The sequence below is a fragment of the Phasianus colchicus genome, chromosome 12 (genome assembly GCF_987193195.1).
Source record: "Phasianus colchicus chromosome 12, bPhaCol1.hap1.1, whole genome shotgun sequence".
NCBI lineage: Eukaryota > Metazoa > Chordata > Aves > Galliformes > Phasianidae > Phasianus > Phasianus colchicus.
In genome coordinates this window covers 3,575,402-3,594,144 of record NC_143447.1, presented here as the reverse complement: position 1 = coordinate 3,594,144, position 18,743 = coordinate 3,575,402, and the positions used below count along the sequence as shown (strand labels likewise).

Sequence of the window (18,743 nt, the reverse complement as noted above, 5' to 3'; positions counted from 1 at the left end):
AACTAAGCATTCCAGCAAACTTCTAAAATTCATCTTTGTTTTTTAATGTTGTCAGACAATCAGGAAAGCTCCCTGCATACCAAGCAAGCATGGCTTATTTTCCTACCTGTTACAACACCTTAATGGATTTGAATTCCTCTTCTCCTCTCCCATGGCTTGAGTGACAACTGACTAATAGGATTACAGGCTCCGTTCCAATAATACAGCTCAGCAACATGCCAGCAAAAAATGACAGCCTAAACCTGAATTACATGGCCTGGGAATCCATCCAATTATTAACTAAAGTAACTGTTATTACCTAACCTAATCAAAGGAGAAGCAGCTGTTAATCTTTGGTGGCCTGCAGTGTAGCAGCGGTCAGGCTGGATGAACCGTCTTTGTACTTGACTCCTCTACAGACAATAATTATGTCCTTTGTGATCACGAAGGAAGGGTTTCCTAACCTTTCAGACAGAGGCAGCAGATGGGGAACAACTAACTGTGTTCATTAGCAAGACGGGGCAGATTTTATCAGGGTCTGGCATCCGTGGCTCCTTTGGAAGCACCACTTACCCAATGATACTGGCAGGTTTGGCAAATTTGAAAATGAGCAGGCTAAATACAAAGTTCAAAATAATAACTTCATCTTGCTATCTGATGTTTGGTAAAGAAAAATAAACACAGCTAAACCAAGTTGTTGACATATATATATACTCCTCATCACACCCAACCACCCTGCTCAGATACAGGCAATATAGAAATACACAACAGGGCCAAGCAACCCATGCTGGTACTTTGAGTTTGGCCTCATACATCAAAGAAGCTAGATAATATAAACTGCACGGCTCTGAAATAAAATCAAAATGGGAGAAATCTCTGAGTTACTTACAAAAACAGGCAGGCTGCCGACTGACATACAGGGAGCATCATCCACCAACACTTGTTGATGCCTACATACAGAAGCAGGGTCAGAGCTGCCCCACTCCTGCTTTACCTGGGCTGCTGGGCAAACTGGAAAGTTCGTCAAAGAAGCCTGGAGGTCAGAGCAACCTGCCTCAGTGCGAGGCACTTGTGCAGAAGCACAAGTCGGTGCACGGCAGGGAAAGCAAAAACACAACTGGATCTCAGGATGGAAGCACCTGAAGGGAAAGACGGTTTCTCATGACACGCAGAAGCTGAGAAGGCATGAATTCAGGTAAGAAGGTGATTTTTGTAATGCCGAGAGTAATTAATGACTACCATAATATACTAAGGATATAGTCGACACTCAATCATTTGAAGTTTTTAAATCAAACTTGATTATCTCCTAGAAAAATACGATCCTAGTTAGAGCATAATTTATTAATTTGGTGCAAGAGTTATTGGGTGAAATCCAATGTCCTGCACCAAAGTACTCACTTCCATACATTTCTCCTGTTAAAGCACTCCTACTATTTAATACATAGTGGAGAATCAGAAATGGTGAAGAGCTTTAATGATTTCACGTCAGCTTTAACATCTCCGTTCTATGTAACTGCAGCACTTTGCAGTGTGAACAGCAGCACTCGCATGGCAAACTGTCCTGAACTAACTACAAAAACACTGCTGTGTAAACCAACTCCTCTTAGACAAACCTCCACAATCAACATTCTGACACAGATTAATATTTTCCTTCCCCAGCTATGAGAATGTGTTCTGCCAGCCCCACCAGCTAGGTTTGAACGCAAAGCTGAATGGAGAAAATGGAAAAGCCTTTTTGAAGAGAGAGATCACGAGCTAAAATTGTTAGGTAGGAAGTATTTCTGAATCAAACCCAAACCCTTTGATACTTTCTCTGAAAGAACACATTGAACTTGCGTGATTACTCTGCACTTGTTGAACCGTTCACTCAAGGGAGAAGTAATAACTAATTAGTAAAATATAATTCAAATCCATCTTCAGAATGCTCTTTGCTTTTATCTAGTGTTCGAAGATTCTATCTAAAATGCCAGAGGCTAAGAAATGCAGTTCAAAGCTGCCTTCAAAAAATAAACTTGACAACTGAAGCTTGGGTGGGATATCCCCTCTTTTTTTCCCCTTCCCTTTATATAAATGCCTAACAATGCACCCACATACAAATCACTGACATGATGATATGAATATAAAAAGTATACTCTCTCATATTTGCCCTCCAGACACAAAAAATGATGCACAATCATTGGAGGTAAACAGTTCTGTTCCTCATAATTCTTCTCTCTAGTGACGTTAATACTATAATAATACCTCATTCCTCCTGAAAACCTGTTTTTCAAACAAGTGACTCAACCTACAACAGAGTATCAAACACTGCATGTCAGTGGGAAAATGCTATAAAACAAACCAGATGCAGGATTCAACATGAGTGGCTTAGTGTCATTTGCAAACCATTGGGGAGCAGCATTCAATCACGTTAAGGACATATCTGTTGTGCATTTGTACCAACTCCTCTCTCATGAATTGCCCACACGTTAAGGGATTCAAGCTCTTCAGGTAGCACCAAGCAAGGCCACAGTAAGGATGGCTTGAGTAATGCTCCTTCATACCTTATCCCACAAAGCTAAGCTGATTCTGAAGCCTTACAGATGAGGCAGCTCCTCTGGTTTCTGTGTTTACATTCCATACAAACCGATCACAGTGGCTTCATCTGGGTAAGGATGCTCAGCTACCATCTGCCTGAGATGATAGGTAGATAAATGGGTGGTACTTTGCAGAAGGGGTTTCACTCCCTGCAAGATGCTCAGCACTTGCACGCTTCCCCTGTAGAATTTACCCTCCACTCTCTAAGCCTTTTTTTTTCTTTCCATTGATAAGTTATATTATCTGCAACAACTCTGCATACATTTAGAATAATAGAATGGCTTAGGTTGGGGGAGGGGACCTTTAAAGATCATCTGGTTCCAACCCCCATTATGGACAGGGCTGCCAGCTACCAGATCAGGCTGCCCAGGATCCCATCCAACCTGGCCTCCAAGGATGGGACATTCACAACCTCTCTGGGCAGCCTGTGCCAGAGCCTTTCAACCTCCGAGTAAAATATTTCTTCCTAATATAAATCACTTTGAAGCCATTCTCCTTTGTCCTATCACTGTCAAGCAGTGTAAAAAGTCAGTCTCTCTGCTGCTTGTAAGCTCCCTTCAAGTACTGGAAGGCCACAATGAGGCCTCCCTGGAGCCTTCTCTTCTCCAAGCTAAACAGGCCCAGCTCCCTCAGCCTTTCCACATAGGAGAGGTGTTCCAGTCCTCTGAGCATCTTTGTAGCCCTCCTCTGGACCCACTCCAACAGCTCCACATTGTTCTTGAGCTGGGGGCCCCAGGCCTGGACACACAACTCCAGATGGGGCCTTAAAAGGGCAGAGCAGAGGGGGACAATCACCTCCTTCTTCCTGCTGCCACCCCTGTGTTGGTGCAGCCAGGATATCCAGGCTGCAGGAGCACACTGCTGGCTCGTGTCCATCAGGACCCCCAAGTCCTTCTCCACAGGACATATGTGCACATGACATGCCATTTGACTTGTGCCTATGGACATTCTTTAATTCACACTTGTGTTTCCAAACATCCCCCCACACTGTAAGGTAAACCATAGCATGAATCTTACCAAACAATTCTCCGTGTGCTGCAATGCCTTTTCAGCTTAATAGTAACATCTCGGTGAGGCACTCTATTAATAACAGTTGACATTAAGGGCAGGACCCTCACAGTCCTGTTTGTGAACTTTCAGAGCTCAGTGAAAGCCTTAAAGCAGGCAGGTAAATGCAAAGCAGGCAGCTCCACATCATCTGCTTAGCTGCTTTTGCTCATTTCAAGTAGTCTTAACAGGAAGACGATGTTGTTTGTGAAAATAAGACATGTCCTTGTAAATATTAAGACAGTACTAAGCATTACACCACTTGTCCTTACTAAAAAAAAAGTTATAAATAACCAGACACCTCATATGTGCATCAATTTAAAAAAACCCACAAGGATAAGGGTTTAATTCTGTAAAGCCAGTGACAATCCTGGATCATATCTTCATCAGCTGAGACTATTTTGACTTTTTCAGAATAACTTCACAAACTGAAGTTCCTAAACAAATATACTAAAAGTACCACTACACGATTTTGTCCTGTTCTCTGCCAGCAGCTTTTTGGAAAAGAAGCAGTGAAGGGAACAGAAAGGCTGCAGATCCCTTGAATCATGGATTCATTGTTAAATCCTGGCTGATGTTTCACTATTGAAAGCTTTTAGCCACAAGATAGCAGCACTGATTTCAGCTGAACTTAAAACTGTGAAAACTGGCACAATCCAGCAGAACTAAAGATATTAAAATTACAGGGGAGATGATATATAGAGAGGGAGCTATGGCAGTTCGTTGGAAGACCTGCAGGGCAGTCAAGAACACTTGAATTCTAAACACAGCTTTCACAATGATTGCCTTGGGTACTCTCTTGTAACCTCTTGGACTATTTGCTCATTACCCCGTCCACAAGACAGTAATAAAAGACTGCTGTGTAGATGTGGCTTTGAAAAGTATTTCAAGCGTGAGCATACAACAAAGGACACCTCTAAGAGATATGGTTTCATGTCAGAAGTGGAATTTTAAAAATATTGACAAATGTGAACATACACCAGCCAATTAAATAAAACAAAACCTTCAAAACCTATAACAAGAAAAAAAATTATTATTTTACTATGACCTTCACCTAAATTGGCACCTGCTCATTAGCAGAAATGTGCCTGCATTGGGCATTTTCTTACTACCATTTGCTTACTGCAATGCCTGCACTTTGCAACTGGACTGGGTGCCAACATAAAGAAAAATACAACATGAAGAACCACATGAACTGTGATTATTTACTCTGCTTTTGTAGTATCAAAAATATCTCTCTTGTCCTGTAAGTGCTTAATGAAGAACTGGCTTTGCATAGCTTGGAACGTATATATATCCATTGTATTTGCTCTAATAGAAACTGATGTGCAAGGAAAAAAAAATCCAGACTGGACAGCAAAAGGCCACAACTAGTGCAGCTAAGTGTGCTGGCACCTAACAACTTCAACTGCATCCCACAGAACCAGAAATCAACATAGCAGTTTTAGAGGCACGCTGTGCACAGTAAATTTCCCTCCCAATGATCTTGGAATAAGAACACTGCAGAGCTTATCTGTGAACTGAACTTGCCTTGTAATACCATTTCCAGCCAACATGTTAAAAAATAGTCTGTGGCTGACCTCTAGTAACAAGTTCCTATTCATATGCTCATCTTGAGAAAAAGGTTAATCCACAGATTACAGAAACTCCGGGCAAACAAATTATTGATGATATAAAGCTGCCTGGTCCAACTTGCACAAGGCAGCACACATCTGACCTATTGACTTTCTCCTGGCAGTGACAGGGAATGCCTGTTTGGGTAGAAACAGCCTGGGTGTCCAAAGAGCACCTCCTGTGTTTGCACACAGCTTGCTCTTGAACCGACAGCCACTGTGGCATTGCTCCCCTGCCCACCCCCAGCTGGAGAAGGGGACCTTCCTAACTGCAGCAGTGGTTTGTGCCAGGTGGAATGAAGACAGTCAGTGAGGGACAGCATGCCATGCACCAGTCTCTGAACACCTTCCACTCTTTCCATGCCATGTTTCACAGCAGTGTGCATCACCGGCACTCAGGACCAAAGATGCATACATTAAAAAAAACCCTAATTTCCCAATTAAAGGGTCTACAGCACCTGATTAGTTTTGAGCAGGGTTGTTACACCTCAGGTTTTCCATATGTTTGATCAGTTCCTGAGTTCGTGCTTCCAGCTCAGGTTCTGTACTTTATAAGGACAGTTATAATCTTGATTAACACTCCTAGCAAAGGAAGCATACATACAGAATTCCTTGTGTTCTGTATTCACACTATTATTAGATTTTTTGGTGGTACAATACAGAGAGCCAAAGACCTAAATCCTAATTTGAGCCACTAAAAAAGACCTGTGTTTAAACTTTAAAATTTTATAAACTTCATAAACTTCAGATTTTGACTTTAAATAATTTTTAAACTCTTGCAGTTCAGCTTTAAATATGATTAATGGCTTCCCCTTCCCCTGACATCCCAGCACGCTGGAACTGGCTACTGCAGTAGTGTCCAAAGTTAATATGAAGGCTTTACAACCCACGGCCACAGACACGCACACCATGCAAAGTATGGGGCACACTGCTGCTCAGTGCTCCCTTAACCAGCCCAGCACCATGCTAGGAACCTATTTTGTGTTTTGAAGAGACAAACAGAGCTAAATATTCTCTTTGTTAAATACCTGCAGTCAAGCAAACACTCACAGGTTTCAAGAACTGACATTTCAGGATCAGCAAATAGAGCCATGTCTGCTTGGGAATTTTGTAACAATAAAATTAAAGGCAACTCTCAGTACTTCCTTCCTCCTCACCAATACAAATCCAAAACCTAATGAACTTCCCCTTATGTTGAGCAATTGCTATCGCTGTGGTTTTGGTGAATGCCTGTGGGACAGAAAGGAAGATCCTACTTACAGAGAGTGACATAAAAAGCACTGTTCAGACAAATCAGAATCAAGAAACACGTCTCTTTCAGAGCCATTAAGAGTTAACATTAATTTAGTGTGACCTCGATCAGAGCACCAACAACTTTGGTGTCCATCATAAAAAGACAGAAAGAGGCAGAGGGAGAAGAGCCAACTGCTTTTCTATCCGATGACACCACAAAATAATGTGATGCTCTGGGTTTCTAAGCTCATCCTTGCTTCGATTGCTGCAGTTTGCTACTTCTCACAAACATAACATTCCAGTAAGTTCAGCTCCCAAAAACACTACCCAAAGAGAATATCTGGATGCTACAAATAATACAATTATCAATTGGACAAAAAAAGCTGTTACAGATATTTGATCTGTGCTGTTAGTTTTTATTAAAAAAAAAAGAAAAAACTTAATCCATTCTCTCTGCAGAACACATCATACGTTTAGCCAAAATGAAGCTTAATGTTTTAACTCCTGATTATCTATAAAAGCAAGGATAGCTACTACCTCCAGTAAGAGCAAAGCTCCGTAACTTGAAAGAAAGCAAAGAAAAAATTAAGGTAGCATTTATTTTTTAAACATGGTGGCCACTAAACGCTCACTGCTCAGTATAACAGAAGGCTTTTATCTGAAAACAAAGAACCAAATATTAAAATCTTCATAATGCTCACAGCCAGCAGACACCCATTACAGCTGTAAGGTTAGGACACAACAGCCATACTGCAGTGCTGTGCAGTTGGAAGAGAAGAGGCCCAGGAGTGGGGCTGAGGGCAGCAGAGGCTCCCAGCCTGGGCACAAGCCTGGCCAGCCAGAGGTCAGCCTGCTGCAGCCCTGTGCTGCATGAGTTCAGCTTACCATATTGCTAACTCAGCCAACAGCAGCTCTAAATATATGTTTAACTGTGGGCATGTCCACGTTCGTGCATTACATTTATAATATGCATACACTGCACACATCAGTAATCATTTTTTTGTATGAACACTCGATAGAGTTGATGGCACGTTTACATCTTCACAGGCTAGATACTGCTTACCTATATAAACACCCTACACATCAAACCCAGGAGACCTGGTACTACAAACAGCAGGAGGGGGGGAGCTGTGGAATTCTGAGCCCACCTGTGCACAACATGCAGCAGAAGCAGTGGGGGCTGCTGCAGTGCAGTTGGGGTTTGCTGCTGTGAGGGGACCCAGCTGTCTGACACTGATGGCACGGTGCTGGATCTCCTGTTTTGAAGATAGCCATAGGGAAAGACAAAGCGCTTCCAAAATTAACAGACAATTCAGCTCAGCAGGTTTCATACACCTTTGGTCCCAGAGGTATCATCAGTATTAACAGAATTAAAATCTCAGGTATGTATTTTTAATTCCAAACCAGAATGCAGTTTCTAAACAGTGCTGCATTACTTGCAGGGATTGAAAGGACACGTTGTTCTTTCTGCCAGTACTGTCCTCTAGTGGAGAAATGGGAAATATTAAGTAAGCTGGAAAACAGTGCTCTGCATCAAACAGATTGCCCCCTCAAGGAAAACACAAATACCTCAATCACAGAAGCACCTATAAAATTTCAACACTTTGACCAAGCTTTATGTTACTGCAGTAATGTTCAAACATGGAAGTTTGAGTAACTTCTGCAGCCTTCATTTAGACTGAGAGACAAAGCAATTACGAGGCAGACAGCAGCTGGCTGAGCAAGTGCTTGTGCATGGGTGGCACTGAGCCCCTGCCTGTGGTGTACATGGGTTTGAGACCACCAAACAGTGACAGGGATTTGGGACTACAAGCTGGGGAAATCTGTGACTTCCCCAGGAGAGCAGCCTTCACCCTTTTCCATATGCAATGTCTTATAAGGCTTTTTCTGATTTATTAAGAAGGTGACTGACAAGCTGCCAGCTCCCGTGATTTCTCTGAAACCAGAGACTCTGCTCTCCCAGAGGTGCAGGTGCTCTTACCTTAACCTTGATACATAATGGGTGACTGTGGCCTGTCTATAGAAACGCCATGCCTTGAAATGAGCCATCTGTAATCCTATTCTACTTACCCAACTCCAAAACTCATCATTATCGTCCTTCTTCATCTTTCTTTTTCACTAACCAAAACATTTTCATGCAGAAAAAAAAAATAATCACAATTTATTTTAGGACCACTGATTTTATTCCCACCATTTTAATCCTGCTTGACCCTCCGATGCTTCAAAGACAAGAATTATTAATTCTGTAGAGATTAATGAATCATTGCTTCCTCTTCTAACACTGCTTTTTTTCAAAGATATAATTCATCCTTGCCTCTATGCAGTCTAACAGAACTAAGCTAAATCCCAATCATTTCATTTCAAGTAAAATATTGAATTTACGATTTGCTACTTCCAAATCACACTTGACAGTTTTCCTCAATGATGGCACAGAAGTGACAAACACCACACTACAGCCCATGTGCTCTAAAGCTAGGCTGATTTTCCAACCACATCATCTTGCACAGAATACATACACTCATGATGTTACCCCTGCTCAAACCAGGAATTTCACTGTTTTTCAAGAACCTGCCATCAAATTACAGTACCTTGTCTAATGCTCATTCAGTGATTGAATATGGTATGATTACCCCACGTAGTTTGGATATAATCAATAGTTAAGAAAAGCTTCAACATGCATCTTTTCCACCCGTCCAGACTTTTATACTTCTGAAAAATAAAATTCACCCATTAAATTCAGTGTCTTCTAATTCTCTCTTTGATGGCTACACTACTCTCCTAGACTAGAAACAGGCAGCAGTCTTGGTGCTGGAGCACTTCACTGTAGCATCGCCAGAATCAGAGGTGCAAGAGACTGGGAATCCCAGTTCCCACTGTGGTGTTGTGCTCTACCCCACACATGAAACATTTTGGAGTATTTTTTTTCTAAAGTCTGTTTCATCTATACACACACAGAGACATTTCAAGTAATTTATCTGAAATCGTAAAAAAGCTTGCACGTGTTCCACCTCACATTGCTTTTGCTCCTCACATCTATTCTCCACAGCAGCTTTTCATTTTACTGTTTCAGTTTCTGGTGATTCAGAGTTTATTGGGAGGGAGAAAAAAACACCACAAGAGGACTAGCTAGATGGGCAGTTCAATGTACCTTCCAGAAACTGGTCTGTGAATCTTCACGCTGGTGATGGTCACCATCCCCAGTGGTCCTGACAGTTTAGAGAACCAAACATAAACAGGCAGCCTGCATTGCTAAAGCCAGCCATTTCTGACAGCCTTTACAAGGGCATAAACACCGTCTGCCTACAGTCCCCTTGTATTTGAAACTTATGACAAACATTTTGCTGAAATGTAAATAACTGACATCATGACTGCTGAAGGAGGAGGCTGAAAAATCTATCTGAAATTTGCAAAAAGTAAATGTTGCCTGGCACTAAGCAAACCATGAATGGTCACCACGAGAGCACTTCTTTCAGATGTTGTATGAGGGCTTTTTTATTATTATTATTATCAACATGGATTCACATATCTTTCACTTAAAAAATAATAGCTTTCCTAAGAAAAATATTTTTTTCTCTTTTCAATAAGTAAGACTAAATATCTTGAAATGTAGCCTACTGAAAAGCAGCTACGTTCAGATACATGTGAAGACAGATGATAAATAAATACAAGCACCATGACTGTGGCCCCATTTGTTATAAGCCACCTCTTCTATTCATTCCAGTTCCGTAGCTCAGTTTCAGTTCTATGCTTTGATGACCTAATTTCAGCATTACTTACTGGGATTTCTACAGCACGTAGGGAGCCTGAATGAAATCAGGAATACCTATGCTCAAAACAGCACAAAATCACTGATTTTATAAAATCAAAACCAGGACAGTTTTCTTTGTTAGAGCTTTGTGCCAAGCAACGAATGCGTGAGCTTCAGCTTTAACATCTGCTTCAGTTGAGACATTAATAGAACCTCTGAACTTCTCCTGCAGCTCTTCCCTCAGAAGCACATCTGTAGGGTCTTGGTCAAATCTCTTAGTTAAAGGAATAAACTGTGCTGTGGTGTTACATCAGCAGATGTACAAAGACCATCTGAATGGCAGCCACCTCTGACCCAGGTCAGGTCCACAATCCCAGACATAAATATACATCCTTTTGAAATTATTTTTTAATAATTACAATCACTGGTAAAGCCCACCTCTTCACAATGAAGAAAAGAATGACAGAAGCATTAGTAACTTAACACCGTCCGTGTGGTCACAATTATAGGATACACAGATTTCAACCTACTGGTTTCTGAAATCTATCACAGGACATTTTAGTACGAGTGCCCAACTTGAGCAGTTGATGCTGGTTTCCCAGCACACCTGAAACACAGAGGAGTATCTGGAAGATACGTCAATGCAAAAACCCTTCAGTTGACACTAAGCACCAGCTCTTCTGCTGAGATCATTTGGCCCCAAGTGCATCAGCTGCTCCTGCCCAGGAAGGGACGTGGAACAAAAGTATCACCGTGGTAATCATGCTGAATGCCCTCATATTATGGGAAATGAGAAAAAGCATGATTCATTCTTATGGAATACAACAGATGAAGACTAATTTCAAAAAGGAATTGTTAGTCAGCCTCAAATGCACCCCTAGCAGTATTGCCTAGGACAGGGCCAGCAATCTTTCACTCGTGGCTCTGAGATTGGAGTTTGCATAAAGAATAAACAAACTAATCCTTACCATTCAGTGCATGCTTTAGCACAGCCAAGCAATTTCTAAAGAAGTAATTCTTTTCTTCTCAACAAATTTCATGGTATTTCATTTTCTTTACCGTTATCAACAGCAGCTCAGCATTTTATTTCGCTAATTGTAAAACAAGTCTTTATTTCCCTGGTGAGACTGTATGAATACATTTTTTCTCAGTCAATGTGCACTAATGACAAAAGAAAACTTCAGTGTTTCAGAGTATGACTGGAAACTGCTGTTTTTTTTAAATCAATTTTATTTTACAGTACTTCTGCATAAGTTTGTCTGCATCTGAAGAATTTCTAGTAAGTGGCAAGGATCTATTGTAGTGAACTCTGTCCTCCCTTAGGGCAATTCTTTATTCAACCCAGGCCATTAGCAAGGGTAAATCAATGTTATCAGCTCACACACACTGACAGCTTGTGTGGTTCCTAGTCCCTCATTCCTCCCCCTACATTATGCTATATTTTTGTGCTCTCCAGGGAAATTCAATTAACAGTGTCAGTCTCCTCCTCTCCGTCAATGACTGACACCATCAAGGCTCCGTTCACCACCCACTGACATGTAAGATGTGTCTGCTGATTTCTCGACTCACGAGTTAACAGGAGAATTACTATCCACTTCCACAAATGACTACGTACGATCTGCGCCGTAAACACAGCGACAGCTTTGCAATCAATCTTTCTTTGACCTTATTGATTAGGACACTCAGATATAATAAGAATTCTCCAGCGTTAGAGTAACGATTTGGGGGGGTAACAATCCAAATCAACAACAAAATAATGCATGCCTGTCATCAAATTTATCTTCTGTTTCCTGACCGCAGGCTCAACAAGCAGTAATGTTATGAACAATTGACAATTAACATTGAGCTGCAATTCATGCCTCATTTAAGAGTCCTGGGAAACTACTGATGAAAGGCTGTGTACAACACCACTTTCCAACAATATATAACACCATAAATAAGTCTTTCTATATTCCTCACACAACACCATTTCAATAGGTTGGAATAAATAATAATTGAGTTTTTCCATAAGTAAAATGAACACTGCAGAATTCAATGAATTTAATGATATCTTCATTTAAAAAAAGGAGTTTGGTCAGATCTGTTCTTTCAGTTAAATCAAACTGATAACAAATGGCAACTTCTGTGTCACTGTTAACCTGTGAACAAGCACAGAGGTGTCCCATGTACTCTCAACTACCATTGCTCCCTAAATGGCACAAGGCATTTAAGCTGCAGGAAGTGAGATGAGCACAGAAAAAGGCAACTAACCAGCATGGGTTGCAGCAAGATTCAAAATACCTTTAATAAACCACAGCAAAAGCTGTTCTAATCAGTGTAAGAAGAACAGGGTCAGCCTCAGAATTAGAAGGCTGGAAGTTTTCTGCTGTCTCCTTTGGTTGCACCAAGGGAAAACAGCACAGGATAAACAAGTGCTTATCCTCAGTTTATCAGCTTTACTTTATTCTTAAGTGCAACTCCAGTTATTAACGTAGGTCAGCATGTGTGACAGCCAAACTGTGAAATAAACACCACATGCTTCATTTTGAAGGCATGACTTTTGCATCACGTGCATGTTTCCATTGTGGCCTCTAATCTCCAGTGTACGTAAAATAAAGGGTTATTTCTCACAGTTTAATACAAGGTTATATTTCATTGTAGCCATCACAGAAATCGTCAAGCTTTGATCAGCTTTCCTACTTTCACAAATACCAAATCACTTACCTGCTCTCAGAAAAATTAGTAGCTGAAATTCTATGTAAATACGACATTCTTCTAAAACATTAGAGAATACAAGTGGAAAACAGTCCATGTCAAATCCATTTGTTTAATGTTGTTTACTTGTGGCAAAAGCATGGACCAATCTAAAGTTACCAACTGATCCGAAATAGCCAGACTAGAGATTTTGTTTAACCAGGCCAGAAAGCCCACACAGTCCTACTGCTATTTGAAGTTAAAAGCCAATATTCACCTCCTAGTATTGAGAAGAACACATCTATCTACTAAAAACACATGACTTTGAGGGGGAAAAAAAGAAAAAAGATGTACCGGTTTTCATTCCAGAGTCTCCTTGTCATTATTTTAAATGTTTAAACAAAAATATTGGATTGTGAATCATTAGCTGTTATTAACACAGAAAGCATCAATGTACAAGAGAGCACTCTATTTGCAGCACTGTGTCACAGCCTGTTCTTTTAGGCAGTTTAACTCTCTTCAAGAGAGCTCCTTTCAGATACGCTCTGAAACCTGAAAGCTTCTACTACAGTATTCAATACACATCTAAAACTTCCCCAAAACCAGATGGGTATCTGTTTATAGATTAATTGTAAGTTACACAGTAAATAGTCACAATACCTCTTTTTCCAGAATGCGAGAGATCTCTCCTAAAGTCCTGTCCAGAGCAGAAACCTTGTTGTTGCCCAGTGAACAGCCATCGTGCATTTGGAGGTGCTTTGAAAGGTCTTTTGCTAATCTCTGTAACCTTCAATGTGAAACAGAAGACAGGGCAGTTAAAGCAAAACATCTCCAAACTGTGTAAACTTTCATCTTTGTAATTATATTCTTCTAACTGAATTTCAACAAAACAATGAAAATTGGTGTCAAAATGTTATCATCTATACTGAAATGCAACTAAAATGCACAATACAACATAGAGTCTCTAAGATCTTCCAATACCTGCTTATTCAGAGGAACAGCACCAAAGTAGTGTGATCAGTATAGCCCTATTATTCCCCTGCAGTTTGTCCTGCTAGCTTTGTCATGTTCATTTTCAAGATGCTTTTGTCCCCCTCTTCCATCTCTCAGTTCTTTCCACTCACTCAGCTGAGCAGTTCACTCTTGAGATGAGTAAGGGAAACAGAATAGCAGACTACTTGGCTAAATTCTTATAGGCATCATAAAAGAAATTGCTCTTCCCTTATTCAAATAACCCTGAAAAGTAGTGACTTTGCAGGCTACCTCAGAAAGGGCATTCCATTAATGAGGGTCAGTAATGAAGCCAAAATGCAGAGGAAGGAGAGATGTAGATACACACGGGTTAGGACTCATTTCAATTTTACACATCTACCTCTGGGCTATTCACCTATGCTCTCTTGCTACGTAGAGACTGGAGAAAATGCAGTTTCAAGGCACCACGCATCTGATCCTAAAGTCTGAAATGAAGCAGTAGAAGCTCACTCGCAGGGTATCCTCTGTCCTGAGTGCAAAAATCAGTGACCTGCTCACATGTAGATTTCCACTTCTGTAGATGCATTAGAGCCTGGTGATAAAAATGCTAAGCAGGGTCCCCTACCACAGGGCTGCAAGAAGCACTGAGGAAGCATCATTCAGTACTTCCATGAATTTGTGAATTTGAAATCTCTTCTGATGAGACAAAAGTTATTTCACCTATCAGGCATCCGCATACAAAACATGTAAGGCTGACGAAGGCACCACTCAAAAGAACTCAAATGAAAAGAAAAAAAAAACATTACATTTCCACTTCTATTGAGATGTTTCCTTCCCCTTCAGTCAGAAAAGACCCTTCGTACATATCAAAATGCTTGGTATTTTGTCATGGATGCTCATGTATCCTTGTGAGATTCAGTACTTAATGATGCATCACATCCAAGTTCATGTTAGAAAAGTGAGAACGTATCTGCTCTTTTGCAAAAGAATTCTGTTGATTTCTCAAGCATTTCACTTTTCTCCAAATTAAGATATGTTAAATCAGTTTTTTCTTCTAGAATGATCTTCTTTTGCAGAATTGGCACACTTGAGCACTAATTGCAAACTACATTATTAGTAGAACATCCCTTCCTTCCAGGTGCTACATTCAATTTTCTCTGACCCTGACACCAAGATTTGCTTACAGTATAAGAGCAAAAAATCTAAATTTCTTAAATGATTCAATACATACATTTTGAAAGCCCATCTCATCAGTGAAGTAAAATTGAGTACGCTCTTGATTCCTTGGCTGAAAAGTTTTTACCAAAGGATAAACTTCTGAAGTGCATTTTCAGCATCACACAGTAAGAAACATGAAGAATAAGATTTTCAGTTTGATAACGTCAGAGTTACCTCTTACATCCTCTTACCATGCTGTATGTTGGTCTTCTACTAAGAAAAGTCAAGTATGCTATGTGACCATATGAGGAAGAAAGATAAGAGCAATTAAAAAAAAAACCTTTCACTGAGTGAGCCTTGGAGAACTCAATCTAATATTCCTTATACTGTCTTCCTGGCAGCATCAGAGAGAAATAATTTTATTTAGAACTGTGTTTGAGAAGTAGAAATCTATGCAAGATGTTTTTTGCTTGGATACAGAATTCATCATTCCTACAGCAACCCTAAAAAAGAGAACCCTTTGTACGTATAGTAGATGTATATGGCGTGGCACTGACACAGCAACTGTGTGGAAATATTGCTGAGTCGAAATCCAAACATTTCAAAATAATGATTTAATCTTCATTCCATCCCAGAATTTGCATTCCTCCAAGGCTTACTATGTCATACAGGGGACAATAAATAACTGAAAGTTTACTGGGTTAAATAAAAGACATAAATGTCTTTTTATCTGAAGTTATTTACATCTCACTAATTAAAATTTTAGTATTGCTCACAAAGAGATAACTCAGAATGCAGAAGAAATACCAAAAAGAACATAAGGCACTGATTGGAATGATACCATAATGTAAACTCCAATAAATGGTGTGTTCAGCAAATACAAATACATTATCTGGTCTTTTTTGCACCACAAATCGGAGAATGAGGGATAGACAAATTAAAGGTTTATATAGCAAATGTATAAATAAAATTGAAAAAAAATGTATTGCACAAATTAAAGGTTGGTTTGGTTTTAGTGCGGTCTAAATATTTCTAGCAATTTAATATATTTTGCAGACTAAAGAATAAACAGCTGCCAGTGTTTATAGGCTGTATTTCATCTGCATACAAAAATCCCTGAAATAGTAACATCAATATATTTCAGCACTTCCACATTTAAACCCACGATTTCTTGGCTGCATTCTCAATGTATGTACAGAAGGATTTTGTGCGAGGCAGAGCAGCAGATTCTGGGCAGCTCCTGCACAGGAAGAGCAGTTATTTCTTCTGGGCACTCCTGCTGAGGGCAGTCAGATGCCAGCCGGACACACAGCATCAATTCTTGCCCATGCAGCCCATGTCTGGAGAGAACTGAGAAAGTCTGTGGAAGTTCCTGCCCCAAACAGAGAGTTATGCTGTATCCTCTCAGAGCAGCATACAGCCCTGCACTATTCTGTATCACTGCTGCAGTAAAATTAATATACTCCACGTCGCACCTGGCACATTCCAATTGCTTGAGGATGTAGTGGAAAACACCATGCTACAAATCAACACAGCTAGATACTAAATACCTAAAGCAGCAGCTTCATACATCTTTGGTTTTGGAAATGGAAGCTATCTGAAAACTGCTAAAAAACTGCTATGAGGATTATTTTCTAAGTTAACTGGTTTGCAATCAGGCTGATGCAGCAATTCTCTGAGAAGAAAACCAACTGGACATACAATCATAAAGTTGGTATTTATGAATTTAACTGAATTTTGTGTTATTTACACTTCAGCTCTCCTATAGTCTACACAGCTGTCTGAATTTTGCACAAATACTTCCAGTTTCAGATATTACTTGATTGTTTTCCCTGGTAATCACTATCTTGGTATAGCATTTCAGAATTGGCCTACCTGGAAACCAGCCTACTACTCCAAGAAAACCTACGTGGTACCTCTGTCTTGTGAACATGCTGATACAGCACACAAATGAAGAACTGTATCATTAAAGACATTTAGCTTTGAGCCTCTCCAAAAACAAACTTCACCTGACATTCCCATCCTTCCACTGCTGACACAAAGGACAAAAACTTTCCACTTCCCGACTCTCAGCTTTTTGTCTTGCAGTCCTTTCTCAGGACAGCCGCTCTCGTTTCAGTACTATCTGAAGTTGCAACTTTACAGTTTGAGAAAGAACTGGAAAAAAAGTGAAAAAAAATCAATTTCATGCATGAGAGGAGAGTGGCTAAACTATTAAACCAGGTGTATCATTTTTATTTATTTACTTATTTTAAAGTTTTCTTGCAATTCTGATAACTCCCTTGAGGCATATGGCAATCTTTCACTGTTTTACTTTACTGCATGTATTAAAGGACAACAATGACACTTTCCCACCCTCAGACTGATTTAACAGTGATCCACCCAGCTTTTGGCTTACTAAACAAACACAAGCAGCACTCTGACTTTGCAAAAGCTTTTTCCTTCCCTTTAAAAAACCTGCTGTGATGGACACCAAACAGAAAGAGCCATCGCCAACTCACATTTTGAGAGGTGACTTCACAGGCTAGACACTAAATAATCACATTCAGATCAGCTCCCAGAGAACCCAAATCAATACTACAGATACAGAAGTCCTGTGGTTTTTATAGAATGACTCGAGTGCCACTGATGACCAACTGGTTAATAACAGATGAGAAAGGCCAGGAAGCAGCAGACTGGCTGTTCCCAATTGAGAATGAACACATTGCTTTGCTGAAAGAACTTTCTGCAGGAACTGTTCAGAGAGCAGAACAGCCAGCAAGTAACACGTTGTCTGGATTTGTTTCTTTCCCCCCCCCCCCCTACATTAAGAAGCATTGTTTTAGATAGATTCTAAACCCAAAACAATAAACAAACATCTGTTTCAACCAATCTGTTTCAATTTTTTAAAACTGTTTCTAGAATAGGACAGCACCAAGACACCCTGATAGTCCCACTCTAACTGGAAAAGGTGCACATCCTATGTCTACCAAAGCCAGATAAACACCATCCTCCTTTTGATATTTGTATTACCAAGGTTTACAAAGCACGTGAATCAGTGCTTCCTGAGTGAGTTTTTACAAACCTGCAAATCATAAGCTAACAAGAATTACTGAAACATCTGTGAGCTGCAGTGGAAAATCAGCGCTCTCATAATATTAAGGTGGCTTAAAATGAAAGGTGATCTAAAAAGGCTTTTTACCTGCCAAAGTCTAATTCTGGGTTCTGTCTTTCTTCTTTAACAACTGCCAACATGACTAACAACTGAAATCAGATAAGAAATTGCATTCCATAAATGGTTTTAGTGTTTATGAAGACACAGCTGGAGGCAGGGGGGTTAAAGAAATGTGACATAGGCAAGGAAGCATGTAAGTTGTCTTATTATTTCAATGTAAAATTTGCTTCTATTAAGTGAATAAACAAAATCTACCAGTTGTGTCATGTTTTAAATTTAATGTTTAAAAATGCTTTTTTTTTTGTTTTTTTGTTTTTTTCCAAATTCCACAGTGCACTGTTAAAAAGCATGCTCTGCTCATTAGTATATTTCTGCCTCAAACCTTCCTTCTAAATAAGCAAGATGCACCAGCATTTGTTTTGATGCAACACATTTTGCATCCTCAGTTTTTATGCCCTTCATTCTGTGGCATGATTTCTCCTATTGACTTCACAGTTCTAAGAGCACGTGCTGAATATCTGTTATAAATCCTGGCATTGGCAGGGACTTGTGTTCTTTCAGCCAGGTACAGCAGCAGTTAATATTGGCTCAT

The 18,743-nt window shown here is 40.1% G+C and overlaps 1 protein-coding gene across 4 annotated transcripts in view; it reads right to left on the bottom strand.

Moving 5' to 3' along the window:
• SCAPER (S-phase cyclin A associated protein in the ER) overlaps window positions 1-18,743 on the bottom strand; it is a 144,117-nt gene that overhangs the window by 54,511 nt on the left and 70,863 nt on the right. For all 4 annotated transcript variants that reach the window (XM_090148678.1, XM_031616350.2, XM_031616351.2 and 1 more), the window contains one exon: window positions 13,528-13,654. In XM_090148678.1, the coding sequence (XP_090004804.1) occupies window positions 13,528-13,654 (127 nt within the window). The remainder of the gene's footprint in view (window positions 1-13,527; window positions 13,655-18,743) is intronic.